At 43.6% G+C, this 17667-nt stretch overlaps 1 protein-coding gene across 3 annotated transcripts in view; it reads left to right on the forward strand.

The window, feature by feature from the left end:
- Window positions 1–17667, forward strand: part of TJP2 (tight junction protein 2) — a 97490-nt gene that overhangs the window by 24653 nt on the left and 55170 nt on the right. Inside the window, exon 2 of one of the 3 annotated variants that reach the window (XM_015405919.1) lies at window positions 2653–2773. Coding sequence is in view for 2 of the 3 variants with exons in the window: in XM_015405912.1 (XP_015261398.1) it covers window positions 17599–17661 (63 nt within the window). In the remaining variant the exon portion in view is untranslated. Of the gene's footprint in view, window positions 1–2652; window positions 2774–17402; window positions 17662–17667 lie in introns of those variants that run through there. The other 2 variants (XM_015405912.1, XM_015405903.1) reach the window with 2 other exon arrangements.

The raw sequence follows: 17667 nt of genomic DNA on the forward strand, positions 1-17667 counted from the left end.
AGCGCTGCTCCACGCTCTCTCTTCTCTTTGGCCCGATGGTACGTGTCAATTTCACACAAGTTGCTGTGCAACCACATTTTGCCCCACAGCTTTGTGCGATTTCCCTCATGTCTACTCAATCCTGTTTTTTGAGGATTGAGTAGACGCGGGGAAAATCGCACGAAGCTGCGGGGCAAAATGCGGCCGCGCAGCAGCTTGTGTGAAATTGAAACATACCATCGGGGCAAAAGGGAGGAGTGAGCGCGGAGCAGCGCTTGTGGGAAATCACCCTGAGTAACTCAGAACTGAATCCTGACATGATGGAGGTAATGCTGGTTGGGAAGATTGAAGTCTTAAAGTACATTGTGCTTCGCACCCTTGCTAACTCAGTTAAGAGCCTATGAGTTATCCTAAACCCAGCATTACCCCTGGAGAAGCAAGTTAGTGCAGCTGCAAAAATACTTCTTTTAGCCTGGAAGATGTTCCCCTACCTAGACTTGGCAGATCTGGCCACTTGAATCCATGCCAAAGTAATATCGAGAGCAGACGACAGTTCGCCTACATAGGTCTGCCTTTGATGTCAACTCAGAGACTCCAGTTGACATGTAATGCTGCAGCTTGGTTACTATGGTGAACTGGGTACAACATGCATGTTACAGCTACTCTGCAGTCATTCCATTGACTTCCCATCAGTTACTGGGCTCATTTAAGGGTACTGACTGTCAGGTATAAAGCCCTTTATAGCAAGGACTGCCTCTCCACTATTCCCCACCACGGCAGCTTCATTCATCTGAGCAGTGCCTTCTGTAGGTATTGCCCTGCAAATGGGTGAGATCGACAACTGCCTGTACACATGCATTCTTCGTTGTGTTCTCCACCTCGTGAAGCTGCCTGCCTGAGATGGTCAGGACAGTCCCCACACTGCTGGCATCCCACAAGCTGTGTAAAGCAGAATCGTTCAGAAAGGCATTTTTATAAAGGCAAAAGGACTGTTATGATGCAATGGTTCAAGAAGGTAATTTAATAAAGGGAACGGGACTGTAAACTGTACGACTGTGTATATAGCATGTATTATCTGTTTGCTGCATGTATAATCTGGCTCTCACTACACTGTTATGTAGCTGTGTAATCCCAACTGTTGGCATTGTTAACATATCTAATGCTTACGCTTTGTTTTCAGATTTCCATAATCCTAATCCCAGTGATTTTTATAAAAAAACAAAACAAAAAATAGTCCTCATATAAAGCTGCACTGATTACCTGAAGAAAGGTGCTGGTATTCAGTACCAGTGAGTATTCGCTTATCAGAAGTCTTACTCTCTTGATCAGTGTTCCCTCTAAGCTGAGTTAGTGTGAGCTAGCTCAGTTTTTTAGCCTCCGTCTCACACGTTTTTGTCTTAGCTCAGGAAGGATGGCTCCAGAGCGAACTAATTTATGCCGTTACCAAATCGCTCGCTCACAACTTTAATGCCAGTAGCTCACAAAGTCGAATTTTTGCTCACAAGAATCCACAGCGTAGAGGGAGCCTTGCTCTTGATTCCACTGATTTACATTGTGTAGTCTGCCTTGAGTCTTAATAAGAAAGGTGAACTAGAAATAACATAAACAATAAAAAACCCTTACACTGTAATGGCATTCAATTTCCTAGTCCTAGTTCTATTGCACTGTCCATTTGCACTGCTTTTCGTGTATCTTGCATTGTATAATCACATTGCCGCTCGCATTGTCATTCAGTTTTGTGTTCCTAGTCCTGTGTATTGTTCATTCAATGTATTATATACTGTATGATTATGTTTTTGTTGTTCTTTTTCTGTACTTGGTAATCTACCTTGAGTCTCAGTGAGAAAGGTGAGCTACGCATAAGCTAAATAAGTAAATAAGAAGCCCTCCAGGTTGGAGTACTGTCGCAAGGAGGGGCAAGGCATGACATTGTTCCTCTTTCCTGCTCTGTCAGTAGAGCTCCACAGGTAGAAGAGAAATTGTTGTCTCCTCCCAGATTCCTCCTTCTCACTACAGTACTCCCCCGTAGGTCCCCCCCCACTCCAGATAAGTCCCGCATCATATTTCAGGGGGTAAAAAAAATTGCTGGGGCAAAGGGATATAGGGGAAATGTCAGCATGTAACACTGGTAAATTACTAAATATTTCTCCTCAAGGCAACTTCTACATCCATAATTTTTGTCTTTGCAGATCCTGTGTACATTAACATGCTGTGTTATTCTTTTTCTTGGTATAAATGTAGAGTTTTAAGGACAATGAGGCACAGAAGTTTTTTCACAGGGAGGCGTTCCAGTGGTTTGGGTGCTAGTGTTTTGGGTTTTTTTTACCAAGTTCCTTCATGTCCTTTAAAAAATTGTCATCTTTCCATGCTTTTTCACATCACCTTTGATCTGATTTGAGAAAAGCCACAGAAAAATGACAAATGGGAAATGGGGAATTGAGGAAGCTTGGAGAAAAATCACTCCAGTTCAGTACCTAAAGTGTGTGGGGGGAACTTTGTGTGAGAATGCTTAAAAGAGTACTGCTTACTAACCCCTTTGCTAACATAATATTTTATTTCATATTCCAAATATAATTTACTAGCAGTCTAATTTCTGTGTCCTGGATTAACTGGAAAATACGTTAGTAGCACTGAACGTAACTTTCAGTTTTTCTCCCGCTTCTTATTATTTAGGGAACAGGCAACTATACCACCATCCCCCTGTGAGTGGGACTGGGAAGGCGGCTCTAGTTCAAGCACAAGACGCATCTCAGGAAACAGACTGAGAGTACTGAAACGACGCTTTCATCACCAGGTACTTAACAGATCCATAGAATTAGTTTTGCTGACTGACTGCAACTCTATAAATGTGTGACGAGCCTTCTGCAATTTTTCCACTTTACAGAAATAATATACTTTGGAGCAGCTCACAATAGTGTACATGTCAGTCTTCAGAATCCAAAACGTTACATAAAATCATAGCATAAGAACATATGACAAAGGAGACAGCAAGCCATACCATCACTTAATAGCTTTTAAAAATGCAACCACGTGAAGGTTAACCTTTCTTAAAGACACAGTCCCAATGAAGTGTGTCCTCTTGAAGATACATTCCAAAATGTTAAGGCCACTTCCAAAAAGAGGACTGTATGAAACAGAATCGTCTGTTCTAGTTGAAGGAATTCGATGCAAGGCCACCTCTTCTTAAGGAACAGTTGGTCTCTGGTAAGGAGCAGTGCTCTCTGACCCTTAGATGTGCAGGTCCTAGAAGCATATATGGCTGCTTACCAGTTTTATTGCTCAGATGTGACTGGCTTTCGAGCAAGGGAAACCTTTACCATACCTTTTAGTAGCTTTGCAAATTGGGAGTGCATGCCCCCAGTTGCCTGCACAGTTGCCACTACCATGTTGATGTGCAGTAGCTCTAATTCCTTCCTGTAGCCAGCCACCAAGGCTAAAAGAACCCAAGTTGTAGTGCAGCTCTGAAGTGGCTTATCCTCCTTAAAATGTTGAAGGGTTAGTAGCCCTTTTAGACTAGAGGAGAGAACTATGCATGTAGCTGTGTGACTTGGTTTGCCACTGGGCTGCTTGCCCTGCGGTACTGCTACTTATTCAGAGGTCTACATACTTCAAGGGGTGAGGGATAATGTTAGTTGTGCACATTAATGGATTAATCCAGCTACATTCACGCTGAGATATATGATGCCCCTATCTGAACTCTTTTAGTAGATTCCCAGTGCTCTTTTCTGAAGAAAGTGTAAATGAGGTTAGAAATGGAGGCAAAGACTGGGAAATAGTGAGAAGGGTAGTATAGGACACAAAGGTATTGTGGAAAGGAAAAGAATGCATTGTATGCATGCACACTTAAGTATGGAAAGTGTGAGTCTTTAGCTGTTCTTAATTTTGGAGCACGCAAGGTGGTTTGCCAGGAAGATGCTGCCGAAAGAAAATGTATGGGTTACTGATACTTTTGCTTGCTAAGTGGGCTAAGGCCACCATGTTTTAAGTCTTCCTTCACACACATATCCTGGTCACCCAGAATGTGGATTTGATAGTCCTGAGAGAGTTGGTGTGATGGCCTTAATGCGCAAGGCGAGTGCTGCCGAATATTCTAGGGGAGAAGGGATGAGCTGCTCCCGGAAGGCCGCTTACGGCACTGTTTTGCTGGCAAATGTAAAGCATGGCCTAGTCCTTTGCTGAAGGACAGTTTAGATGAAATAATGTCCTCCCCCTAATAAATGCTGCTTCTTTATAAACAGAAGTTCCACTCGTACAGTGACATTCTCTCTCTCTCTTTTTAATTGCTTTGGCATTATCTGTGAGAACAGGACTTCGCTGTTCTAAAAAGTATCCATTTGTGACCTTAAAAAAGCTGATAGCTGTAGAAGAAACTGGGGGATGTCATGAGAGCTCAACTGCAAATGACAGGGTGGTGAAAGGAGCTTATAAAACTCAGGGAACCTAATTTCACATAAATGCCATTCAACGAAGGGACATGACACAGAAAAGTATGTAGGGTATTTCTGTGCTGTATTTTCCCCCCAAAGGACCCAAAGCAGCTCACAGACATTTCCAGAGTTTAAACCATGTAATTTAAGCAAATGAAACAAGAACAAAAACGCACACTTCTTGAGTAGGTCCTTTCCTTTCATTTATTAGCTTCATTGACCAGAGGTCTTAAGCCAAACGTACAAACAGCTACTACTTGAGCAGGTCCTGATTCACTGGGTTGACTAATGCAAGTGCCAGGCCAGGAACCTTAGTCCATGAGCCCTTGGGCACTGGGGCCTCAAACTGTGCCCAGGCTTGAGCTTCTGCTGGGAGAGGGGGGGAAAGCTACATGCAGCCCCGATGGTACTCAAGTGCTACTAGCAAGGCCACCAGATCTTCCCAGCTTCATCCCCTGCCAGCATCAAGTGAGCTATACAAGAAGCAGAAAATAACTTTGAATTATGTTAATAGAGCATCCTTGGTTTAAACCAAGCTCTTTTTTAGATGCCATACTGGTTGGGGGGCAGCACCCGGTGTGTGTTTTTCTCCTTCCATCTTTCGTTCTCTGGTACAAATTGTCTCCTGCTTCCTCTTGTTGGACTTAACAAGAATTTAGCACAACATCTGCACTGGTACTAACTAGGTTTTATAAATGCTGTTTAATATAATATGGGAACCCTGAAATAAGCATCTGAACAATGTTTGAGTCCAGTAGCAACTTTAAGACCTGTTGGAAAAGAAAGACCAGACGCTTTCTCATAGAACCTCAGCCTTGGGGGCGGGGGGCTTGGGGGTTGCGTTTACAAGACAGTCAGATAGATAGACTGTGAATTTCCTTCCTATTTACTCTTCTGCCTCTGTCCCTTTGATGTGTAGACTGATATTCTCAGGGAATTGCTTCCTTCCATGCATATTTCTTTCACACACACACAAAGAAGGAGCATGTTTGCTCTCTTTCTTTGCACCACGGATGCAACCTCCATCTGCACCCATCCAGGTAGTTAAAGTAGTTAGGTTCTATTCCTATCTCTCATCTATCCTATTTAGAATGGAGTTCACTAAATAAAGAACTCTTTATTAGTTTTGAAACTGACAAGTGGTTCTGTGTAGCTCTGTAACTTTCCTAGCATGTATAGAGCAAAGAAGCTCTGCTGCGTGTAGCCTTTTTTGCATTCTGCTAAATTGATATAGGTCCCTGGCTTACCATAACAGTGAATTCTAACAAGACTGACAAAGCTTTATTCAAGGTATAAGCTTCTGTGTGCACGCACACGTCTTCAGATACAATGAAATGGTATTAAACCCAAACAATTAAACCCAAACAAATGGTAACCATATAAACTAAGCTTGTTATTCCTGTTTGGTCCTTGAATCTGTTAAACATCTTCATTATGTCGTATGCTAATTTACTACTCACCCTCTACCTATATGTATGGACTGGTAATTTCCATTTCATTGTATCTGAAGACGTGTGCGTGCACACAGAAGCTTATACCTTGAATAAAACTTTGTTGGTCTTAAAGGCGCCACTGGACTCCAACTTTGTCCTGCTGCTTCAGACCATCATGGCTACCCCACCTGAATCTATAAGTGTCTGAAGTCTGCTTTGAGCTATATGGCTCTTACGAAAAGGAATGTCTTCTGGCCACTTTGGAATATCTTTGCAGCATGCATTTTAGGACTGTACATATGCATTCCTGAACAGTCCACCAGAATAACCTGCAGGTAATAGTGGCCAGCAAGAGACTGTTAGAAATACTTCCTGAGGGGTGCTCTTTTTTTGTAGCGAACGGTTATTCATGAAAGCATAAAGGAACTCATCACTAGTGACTTTATTAATGACAGAAATTCAGTACAAAATAACTTCTAAACACTTGCATTCCTCTTTGTTTATAAAATATCAGTCCTTTAAAATGTAGCTTTCCCTGTATCTATGAGGGGGAAAGTCAAGTAAGAGGAACTTGTTAAAAAGGGGTGGAAGGATGTCCTTAGATGAAGAGAGAGATTGACCCTCGGTATGGTCATAGTACAATCTGGGGAAAACACTAACACCCCCCCCCCAACCAAATCAGTTGAAAAGCACATCCCTGTGCTTGTTAAAAGCCACAGTTGAAATCTGTATGGATCTGTAGTTATGGCTGCTTTCTGTTTATTTTTCAAAATGATTTTGAGTGCCATCCTAAACTGTCACATACTTTTAAACTCATAATTTAGAATGACATAACTCTGTTTAGACTGGCAATGTATATCCTTCCCAAATGGATTTCATGAAATCCAAGAAAAGGTACAACACCTGGGCCATCCCATACTTATAATTCCTTGATTAAATGAATATTTGGGCATTCAAAAACATGAATAATTCATCAGCAGCATGTATAATTTTGCCTCAAAACGAGATGTGCCATGGGATCATTGTGTGAAATCTGCGTTCCAGGAAATGGTTACAGCAATTTGTTTTTGAAGCTGGCATTGGATATTTTTGATTAAAATCTGTATGAGAATGAAGAATTTGACGACTGATTATTACACTGATTTAAATACAACTTTTAGACTAGATTAGTGGCACACAATCGGCAAGGGGCTGCCCTAAAGCCATTCTGGGAAACTTTGGCTATTGTATAATGTTGCCATTGGTATGAACTGCCATGCTCCTATTTCAGCTGTTTGGAGAGGAGACAAATATAACAGATGCCAAAAAACCAACCTTCACAATATCTACCTGTGAAGCTGTTGGTATGCCAGCAACCAAAAGAGAGATGTGGAAAGAGATGTAAGATTGCAGTTAGCCAGACACAATGTCTCTGTTGTGTATATAGTTCATGTATTTGTTTGCACAGGAGTAAGAGGCTAAAATAAGGCTGTTTTTGAGATGTCACTGTGAAAACCAGAGGTTTTGCTTTCAGTGCACACACAAAAATAGGATCATAATGGATGAAAAAAATATGTATTGGTCTAAAAGATGCTTAAGTGAACAGTGGAGTTTGAGAGCACCGATGTGAAAGATTGCACTCAGCTTTCACTCTTGGAATTGTCACATTCTAATTTTCAACCACTGCTACTCTACAGAAGGGATCTATCTGGGTTGTAGCCTGCTCTTTTACCTCACAGCCAGTGTTCCCTCTAAGCTGAGTTAGGGTGATCTAGCTCACAGTTTTTTAGCCTCCAGCTCACACATTTTTGTCTTAGCTCAGGAAGGATGGCTCCAGAGCAGACTAATTTATGCTGTAGCCAAATCGCTCACTCACAACTTTAATGCCAGTAGCTCACAAAGTACAATTTTTGCTCACAAGACTCCACAGCTTAGAGGGAGCATTGCTCACAGCCATGACCTGAGCTCAGTGTTGGGTTTGTCTCCTACTAACTTTCTTTTCAGATGCACATAGTTTGACTGGAAAAGAGGGCAGGAAGCCCATGGCATGGCATGGTATGCAAAGTGGGTCTCACAGCATCCTCCAGCCTGTGTGGTGGGGCAGGGGAAATCAGGCCTACCTTTTCTCCAACAGTTCAGTTGGAACTGCACAAGGCAGCACAGCAAAGCAATTGGCCATAAGGACTTGAGTTTGTTAGGGTGTGTTGGGTGGCCTCCTGGCCCAAGTTTGGATCCAACCAGTGTTCTGCTCCACCACCACTCCAGATAGGCCCAAACTCTGCCAGCCATGGAGTTGGTTCCACTTAAATAGGGTATGGAAGTGGCAATGGCTTCTGCTCCTTAGAGAATATCATACATGCAGCCAGCAACCTACTGGAGCACCAGCTCACGATGAGAGTGCACTGAACAGCTGCACAATGATTCTGTGCAACAGCCAGGACTGCTGGCACTGACTGGGGGGGCGGGGAGGGACCAGAAGGAGCTCTGGTTGAAGTCACTGCTGCAGACCAAGAACAAGTTCTAAAGCTATGCTGCCCATTCTGGTTCTACTATGCCCTTGGTTTTGGGGTGGGGCAGAGAAGCAGCTGAGTCAAGCAAAATGGTCAGTAGTGCCTCTGTTTGCCATGCATGGCAGTGGCTGCTTAACGGCTTCCTTAAACTCTACTTGCTTGTGTCCTGATTATTTTAGGGAAGCCTCTTTCTGTATTAATTCTTCCCTCCCCGATATTTAAGATCTACAGAATATGGTTTGCCGAAGGTCCCATCTTATGTGAAGAGTGTGTTGGGAAGGCTATTTCTGTTGAAACCCCCACATTCTAGCAAATGGCTTCCTGTTTGAGGTCCAAATAGTACTCTCCCTGTTACCCTTGTGGGGGAAGCTGCCTTAGCTGAATTGTGGGGGAAGTATTTTCTGCTGTTCTGTACTTTTTTCATTGGCTTGATTTGTATTGCTTCATTTTAAATTTTTGTGCTCAGGCCATGCTTGGCTGGTTGGAAATGCAGTTTTGGAATTTTTTGTTTTAATTTTTAAAATGCAGGTTCTCTTGTCTGGTCAGTGTCCCTCTATCCTTTGTAATCTGACTGATCTGCAAGGAATTATGCTGTTCCGCATTATATAACACTATCAAGTTTTCAAAGGACTCCACATAAACAGCGTGCTTTATTTATGTCTTTGCTTCTGCTGATCCTCTCCTGGTCACTTTGTGTATTGCAGAGTAAAATAGCCCTGTCTCTACTGATGACTGTCGTTTGTCTTAGCAATATGACAAGGGGTCATGTGTGGGAGAAGAGACATGGCAGCTGAGCTTGGTGCTGCCCGAACCTGGTGTCTAAAGCAAAATTAGTCTCTTTCTTTTCCTCTCCCATCCCCTTTAATAAGAAAGCTTGCTCTGCCTGGTGTCAGATGATAGGTTAATTTATCACTTAGTCAGAGCTTCAAGAACAGTCCTGGCAGACTCCCAATTTCCTGACCCCGTTCCGAAGGCAAGGAGAACAATGGGAGGCTGGTCTCTACTGGGATATTCCTTGGTCAGTGGGATTCTTATCCCTCCTGGCAAATGGCCACATTCCTTGAAATGATACTTGCTGGCTAAACTCTAAGCCAGCCTGATAGAATGCTTCAGCACAAATGGAAGCACTGCCCCTGCTACCATGACAGTGCCTAAGCTGGCAGAGTTGAAATTTGACTTCTGTGTTCCTTGCTGATTCAGACAGGTCAGGTATTTGAAGTAATAGCCAAGTAGGCTTCAAAACTTGGCATATGTGGTCTCCTCCTCTCCATTCTTGAGTCATATACATACAGATTCACCGTAATAATTGCCAACTTGTATTAAGTTTTCTACATTTATATGAAACCATAGGCTTGTTCTGTGCCACTACATTGTTATTTGTGTATTATTTGACATAACTGTATGAAAAGTCAAAAAAGCAAAGTTTGCATATGGAGAATGCAGTGATATGGAGGGTGCAAGCTTTAGCTCTTGTATGGGTGTTAAAGAAGTATTAAACTTCAGATCAGCTGAGCACTTTATTGCCAGCTTGGAAGTACAGGAAGAGGCACTTGTCGAACAAGATGCTGCTTCTCTGTTCAGATATCATGAAGCCAGTCAGGCAGAATGTGTACTGGTACCAGCACAGACATAAATCCCCAGTGTGTGGCTTGCTTGGGCTAGGAGTACATTGTAAAAAGTGCAGTCTTCCTCCTTTGAAATTTTGTGTGGGCTACTATTTACTACATTTACCTTATGTAGTAAATGTAGCAAACACCGGATTTCATTTGGAGCATAAGGATGAGAATGTTCATGTGTGGAAGAAAGCTAGTATACTTCCATAATCCTGTGACCAAGTCCCACCCTATATGTAGTATTAGCGCATTTGTTCATAATTGACTCCCAGTAATCAATTTACTTTTCTAAAAAAAATTCCACATAGTTGTTTAGACGGAAAAGAGATGAGACAGCTACTGAAAATGTTACTGTATTATTTTCCTGGACTGCATGCCCTTCAGATGTTTTGTAGGAATAAAGATCTGTCTAGTACATTTTGTCTCTCCCATTCCTCCCTGGAATTCAGTGTGAAACACACAGTTCTCTCTTTTCATTCTGTCCTCGCAACAACTCTCTGAGGTAGGTTAGGCTATATAAGGCCAATTTACATTTGGAAGTAAGGCCTTATTCAGATCACAACTGTAGAGAAAGGGGATTCAGCCTCTCCCACCCACACCATTTTTCTGACCTGCTGTGGTCCTGGGGTTGCACTGTTTGGCCTGTTGGGCAAACCCATATGTCCACTTTTGAGTCAAACTGGGAAAAACTTCAGATCAGGAAATAAGCACTGGGAAAGGTGATGCCCCTTCTCCACGTGCATCCAATTGGGCACTGAGAACGTGGGAATTGCAGAGAATTCTCAACTCATGTCTGACACAGGGTGGCAACCTGAGACCCAGCCTCTTTCATTTGTGACATGTACATTTGCCTGAGTGTGAGTGATTGGCCCAAGGTCACCAAGCAAGTTTCATGGGATAGTGTGGATTTGAACATGGACTGTTTTTCTCCACAAAGGAGCTTGAGAAATTTCCAAAACAACTGCTTTAAACAAAAACATCCTTTCTGGTGGGTCCTCATTCACTGGGTGGGCGATTGTGGCCCCCAAATTGTGATCCATAAGCTTGTATCTCTGATCACACCCAATGAAAGACCAGAAACCAGTGAATCTGAATAAAGAATATTATACAAAATATGGATTAATTATGTTTTGTTACGGTATCTGTTCCTGAAGAAGAACTGTGGAAACGGGATATCACCAGTGCCCTGTTGACAGGATCACCTTGTCTCCATCAACATTGGACTTTATTGCTTCACTGGGAAGGATTGTCTCAGACAGGAAATTTGTTGGGACTTGGAGGCGTTTTCAATATTGGACTGACACCAGAGACATTTTGTATAATATTCTTTATTCAGATTAGAACATTTGATAAAAATTTACGATTTACAAGTTATTTTTATAAATTCTTCATTATTATATTCACGGGTTTCTGGCCTTTTGCTAGTTTTTCCATACCATGAATCTTCACTTTTTGCTCTGGTCACACCCAGGCATAAGTACCTGCAGACAAAGGAAAAACTAGCCTAGATAATAACACTGCTGCTATTTGAAAGCTCTTACTAACTTCCTTCCCTGGTTATAGCTCAGGTCCCTGAAAAATGCATATAGTTGCTTAACTATTTTATGTTCGAAATTTAGGACAAATGCCCTATCACCTTTGTGCTCCAGATCTGGTTTTATCAAATTGCCCTAAGATGGTTGAAGAAGCAGCTTGCATGTCTGCAACCCTGGAAAGCAGAGCCAATTGTCTGTGCCCTACTTGCCAGGCTACCCAGGACCTTGTGCCGTTACTTGGTATAATGATAGGTCCATATTTGAAATATTAGAATCAATCCTTATTAAAATAAATTTTGGAGGGAAAGAATGGGGGGGAAACAAATACAGGTGCACTAATAGATTTAAATTGTCTGCGTTATACTTTTCAAAATATAAAAAGGGCTTATCAGTCACCCTAGTATCCTGATACTCACATGCCACAATGCTAGAAGCAACAAAGTAACTTTTTAAAAGAACAGCTAGACAGAATATTATCTGCATGCTTTTCCTTTTGCACTCTGTAAGTAAAAGCTAGTCTTTCTGAGCTTTAGAGTCAAAGAAGAGGTCTGGAATATCCTTTGGACGGTTTGGCACCTTACCTCTGGCCTCACTAGTTCCAATGGGAGAAAATTTCCTATAGCCATCATCCGCAACCCATGAACTGTGACCCTTGGGTGGCCTGCAGAGTTTCTAGAAAGCTGCCATTTTGGGCAGCTCCTCAGAAGCACCTGCTACTAGTATAGATGCATAGAAGGCAGGAACATCATGCCTCTCCTGTTTCTGTTTTTTTGCACACTGGAAAAGCAGCCTGTCAACAAGGTGACGTCACTCAGTAGTGGACAGCATTCCTTTGTAGTACAGGTAGGTTAAGATCTCTCTCTCTCTCTCTCTCTCTCTCTCTCTCTCTCTCTCTCTCACACACACACACACACACACACACACACTTGCTTTTTCTTCCCTCTGCCAAACATAGCCCAGTCCCACCAGTAGGTTGTTCAATACTCAGCATGCACTTTCAGCATAGACCCTCCCTTCCTTCCTTCCTTTTTGGTGAGGTCATAATGCTGGTTCCTCCTCTTCCTGTAGTATACTCCCATGTGTACATTAAAGTTAGGTTTGTGGACTAAAATTGAAGCATGGTATAAAGGGGAAATTCCCTGCATACTGTTTGCAGTAACTTTTGTATCATTTTTGGCATGGCTGCACAAGGTAGTGAAGCAGGTACAGATGCCAGAGTGTTGCATCAATGCTAGGGCTGTGGGTAAGTCCTCCTTCTGTGAACTGATGTTGGGACTTTAAGGCTGCCAAGAGTCACTGTGCCCAAACACAGGTGTGGAATCTGGCTCCTAAGTATGTAATTAATAGACTGACTTGTTGAAACAGGATTGTGGTTTTGAAGGCTGCCATTATTATATCTCCAAAAAAAGCCTTATAACTAATCCTGAAGCTTCATATTTATAGTTCAGGTCCCTGAAAACTGTGTGACTTAATGATGGTAGTTTGGTGGAAAGTATGTAATACCGACTTCTGTACAACATGGCAACTTAATTTTAAAGGGAGAAATGACTAAATAGAACAGTTGTAGGCAAAAAAGAACACTGCTGGATTTCTGACAAAATTAAATTTTTTTGTACTTGTGTGTGTGTGTGCGCGTGCATGCGCACACGCCTTTGCCTGGACGTCATAGTGACCTCTGCCAACTGCTACCAGGGCATGGAGGGCATTCAGAGAAGTGGCTTGATAGCCTGCCGCTGGCTCTCCTGCCTCTGGTATTCCAAGAGGTCTCACATCCAAATACTTGCCAGGGTCAGCCCTGTTTAGCTTCCAAGAGCTTGCCTGAGCTATCCAGGTCAGGGCTAAAATTAATACGTTTTGAAGGCTATCTTAAGCAAGTTTGAATTCTGCCCCTGATGCCTCAGTTGTGGCCATTTCAACTATCTTCCTTTGTTTGTAAACCAGTTTTAGACCTTATTAAATGTAAAATGTTAACAAGTGACTAGCTTTGAGGTCCCATTCCATCTTAACTGGCGGGTTACGTAGTATGGGAATGATGGTCCTTCAGGTACTCTGGCCCCAACCCCTTTAGGGTCTTAAAAGTAGAACCAGCACTTTGGATTGTGCCTGGAAGCACACAGATAGCTAGTACAGATCTGTAACCAACCCTTGGCCATAGCCTGGCCACCGCATTTTGGACCAATTGAAATTTCTAGACCATTTTCAAAGACAACCCCCCCATGGAGTGCATTGTAGTAATTTAGAATCACAGAATCATAGAGTTGGAATGGACCTCCAGTGTCATCTAGTCCAACCCCCTGCACAATGCAGGAATGTCACAAATATCTCCCCCTCCATATCCCCAGTGACTGCTGTTCCATGCGCAAAAGATGACAAAAAACGTTCAGGATCTCCAGCCAAAGTGGTCTGGAGAAAAACTGCTTCCTGACTTGAAAGTGGCAATCAGCATTTCCCTGGACATGTAAGAAAGGGCCAGAAGAACTAAGCACCGAGGCAATCCTTCCTGCCCTCCCTCTCATGATCTCACCCAGGATGCTTGCAAGACAATGTGCTCTCGAACAGAAGAGCTGGCACACTGTTCAATGTTATTCAGGTTGTGCCTAATAAAAGGTATGACCTGGCTTTTGTGCTTGGGTTTAGTGTCTTACGGAGCTGCGGTGGCTCAAGTGGTTAAGACGCTGAACTGCAGGCTGTGGAAGGTCGGTAGTTCAGCAGTTCGAGACCCGAGTGTGCCGCAAGACGGAGTGAGCTCCCGTCTCTAGTTCCAGCTCCTGCCAACCTAGCAGTTCGAAAGCAAGAAATTGCAAGTAGATAAATAGGGACCACTTCGGTGGGAAGGTAACAGCGTTCCGTGCGCCTTGGTGTTTAGTCATGCCGGCCACATGACCACGGAAACGTCTTGAAAGTATTTACAAGGTTTATTTACAAGGTTGTTTTAGTGATTCTGGTATGCACAATCAACAAGCAAAGTGCTTTGCCAAGCATCCGCATATCAAGAGGGAACTGAATAGACTGTACAGTAATCACATATATACATGTCAGTAGCCAATCATTCCTCTGTGCTGAGTCATTCTGACTTCAGCTCTCAAGCACTGGCTAAAACTAGTTTGCTCCAGTCTAATCTGTTAACACAGCATTCCATGTGCCTTGGTGTTTAGTCATGCCGGCCACATGACCACGGAAATGTCTTCGGACAGCGCTGGCTCTTTGGCTTTGAAACGGAGATGAGCACCGCAACCCTAGAGTCAGATTCGACTGGCTTTCGAGCAAGGGAACCTTTACCTTTACATAGCTGGCAAAAGCTGATAAAAGGCACTATGTGCCTTGGAAGAGACCTGTGCTTCTAACTGTAGGCCAGGCTCCTGTAGCATCCCCAAGTTACAAACCTGCTCCTTCAGGGGGAGTGCAGCCCCTTCTGGGACAGGCTGGCTCTGAAGTCCCTGAGCAGCTTCTCTATTGACCAATAGCACCTTACTGTTGTCAGGAATGAGTTTCAGTTTATTGGCTCTTATCCATCACAGTACTTTTTCCAGGCACCTCCAGGACTCCCACAGACCCACCTAAAAGCTGTTAAGCAGAAATACAGCTGGGTGTCAAAGACATATTGGTGACATGTCAATCCAAATTCCCAAACAACCTCTCCCAGTGGTTTTACTTTTAAAAGATGTCTACTGTTTCTTGGCATTTGTGCCTCTTCCTTTCAGGATCTTTCACTCATTTGGCAATTTGGACTGACAGCAGGCTTCTTCCTTTAGGGTTTGACCTACCTACTGTGGAAAGAATATGCAAGACTCTGAAAGCCCTCAAGTGGATGTTCTAAACCTGGCACATCTGTGTTCCTCCCCTGCCTTCCTAGGTTTTCCACAAATACTTTTACAATCTCTCTAAATTACCAAGACATCTTTCATGTGTGTTGTGTGTGCGCATGTATGTAAAATGCCATCAATTTGTAGCTGAGTTATGGTGACCCTAGCAAGGGGCTTTCAAGGCAAGTGAGAAGCAGAGGTGGTTTGCCAGTTGCCTTCCTCTTAAAATATAAGCAGCATATGCTTGTCTAGGTGGCATTATTACCCATATGTGCAGGGGTCATTTCCTGCAGGAGTGCACAGGAGCGGGGCTCTGGCAGTAAAGAGCCCAGGGGGTGGGCACATGCAACAAGCCCCACCCCCTGCTCCCAGCAGCCCTCAGTCAGAGCAAGAAGCAGCTAGGTAAGTTGCAGAGCCCACCCCCCAGCCCCAAACAGTCCAGTGGCACCTTTAAGACCAAGTTTTATTTAGGTACAAGCTCTCCCTCCTCTGCGAGGACAGATCTGCACATCCCCCCCCCAATAGCTAGCAATCCAAAACAGTCCAGTGGAGCCTGAGCGGTGGGTGTTTCCTTCTGACAAACTTCCGGTGATGTCAGGGGGTGTGGCATATGCAAATTCGTTATGCTAATGAGCTCCTGCACCTCTTTTTCTACTAAATGACCCCTGCATATGTGTAAAGTGCCATCAACTTGTAGCTGACATGGTGATCCCTTAATGTTTTTTATGATGAGAGACGTTCAGAGGTGGTTTTGCCTGCCTCCGTGTAGCAACCCTGGACTTACTTGGTGGTCTCCAGTCCAAATATTAACTAGGGCCAATCCTATTTAGCTTCCAGGATCCGACCTGTGTTACAAATTATCTATTCAGTCCTTCCCCCAATAGCTAGCAATCCAAAACAGTCCAGTGGAGCCTGAGCGGTGGGTGTTTCCTTCTGACACACTTCCGGTGATGTCAGGGGGTGTGGCATGTGCAAATTAGTTATGTTAATGAGCTCCTGCACCTCTTTTTCTACGAAATGACCCCTGCATATGTGTAAAGTGCCATCAACTTGTAGCTGACTTATGGTGATCCCTTAATGTTTTTTATGATGAGAGACGTTCAGAGGTGGTTTTGCCTGCCTCCGTGTAGCAACCCTGGACTTACTTGGTGGTCTCCAGTCCAAATATTAACTAGGGCCAATCCTATTTAGCTTCCAGGATCCGACCTGTGTTACAAATTATCTATTCAGTCCTTCCCAGTACTTCAGAGAAGACAATACTTGTCCCCCTAGGTTTGAGAAATGGCTTAAAATAGCTTGAGAATTGTGAAAGCAAATTTATTGCAGTCCAAGTGAAACTTCCAGTATAACTTTTATTTACTTATTAATCGCAAAGGTGTTTGTTGAGGGACATTTAGAACTGCTTTCTAAGCGTGTCTAGGATGCATTTTACTTCCCGCAAAATGCTCACTTTAAAATTTTTCTAGCATTCGTAAACTGAGTGGAAAAACTACGTTTGTTAGCATGCACTTTCTCTAATGAGTTCCTGTGCTTCATCGTGCCCTCAAATTCTACGCAGTACTTTTCTTGAGGCTTTGTCGGACGGGATGTGCGTTGTTCTGCAAGTTACTATATAAAACTTCCTTCGCTTCTTCCCTGGCTCTCCCTGTGTACGAAGGAGGAGGAAGTGTTGCTCGAGCTGAAGCACTGAGTGGCTAATGCAATTCCTCCCTCGTATCATGTGAGGCGTAAAGCGAACAATTAATGCCCTGCTGGCTGCGGCTTCCCAACTTCCAAGAAGGGAAGACGCAATGTTGCAATGGGAGCCGCTCAGGCTTCCACCGGGAACGAACCAAGTGGACCTGAAGGGGGGAGGGAACAGGTCTGTACTAACAAACCTCCGTTTCCGCCCTTTTCCTCTTCTCTGTTTTATTGCTTTGGCTTAATTCCAGCTGCTTTTTGATCTAGTTCTCCAGGTAGCGAAGCTATTGAAATGCATGTGCATGAGATGCTTGTGGTAATTTAAGCGTCCCCCCCCTTCGTGTCAAATGGTAGCGTCTTTTGGAATGTTCCCCGGAGTGGGTAGTAGCGCTTGGTTAAGGAAACGGCTGGGTACTTGTCTGGTGGCTGTGCGGTGAGCGGGCTTGGGCAAGGGATGTGAGAAACGGGAGGAGGGGAGAGGGAGACTTTGAGGAAGTTAAAATAGTTACTAAGGTTCTTCCCAAATTTAAGGCGGTAATGGGCACTTGTAAGACTAGTGAATAGCTACCCCTTTTCTAAGTGTGTGTAAGAAGGGAGGGGGTTCGTTTTTGGGAGTTTCTTCACTCTTCCTTCCCAGAGATGCCGGTGAGAGGAGGAGATCGCTTGTTGCATTCCGGCCCATTGCTTTCATCGTGGTTTGTGGTAAGT

The sequence above is a fragment of the Gekko japonicus genome, unplaced genomic scaffold, assembly GCF_001447785.1.
Source record: "Gekko japonicus isolate JY-2015 unplaced genomic scaffold, Gekko_japonicus_V1.1 scaffold1507, whole genome shotgun sequence".
NCBI classification, from domain to species: Eukaryota; Metazoa; Chordata; class Lepidosauria; order Squamata; family Gekkonidae; genus Gekko; species Gekko japonicus.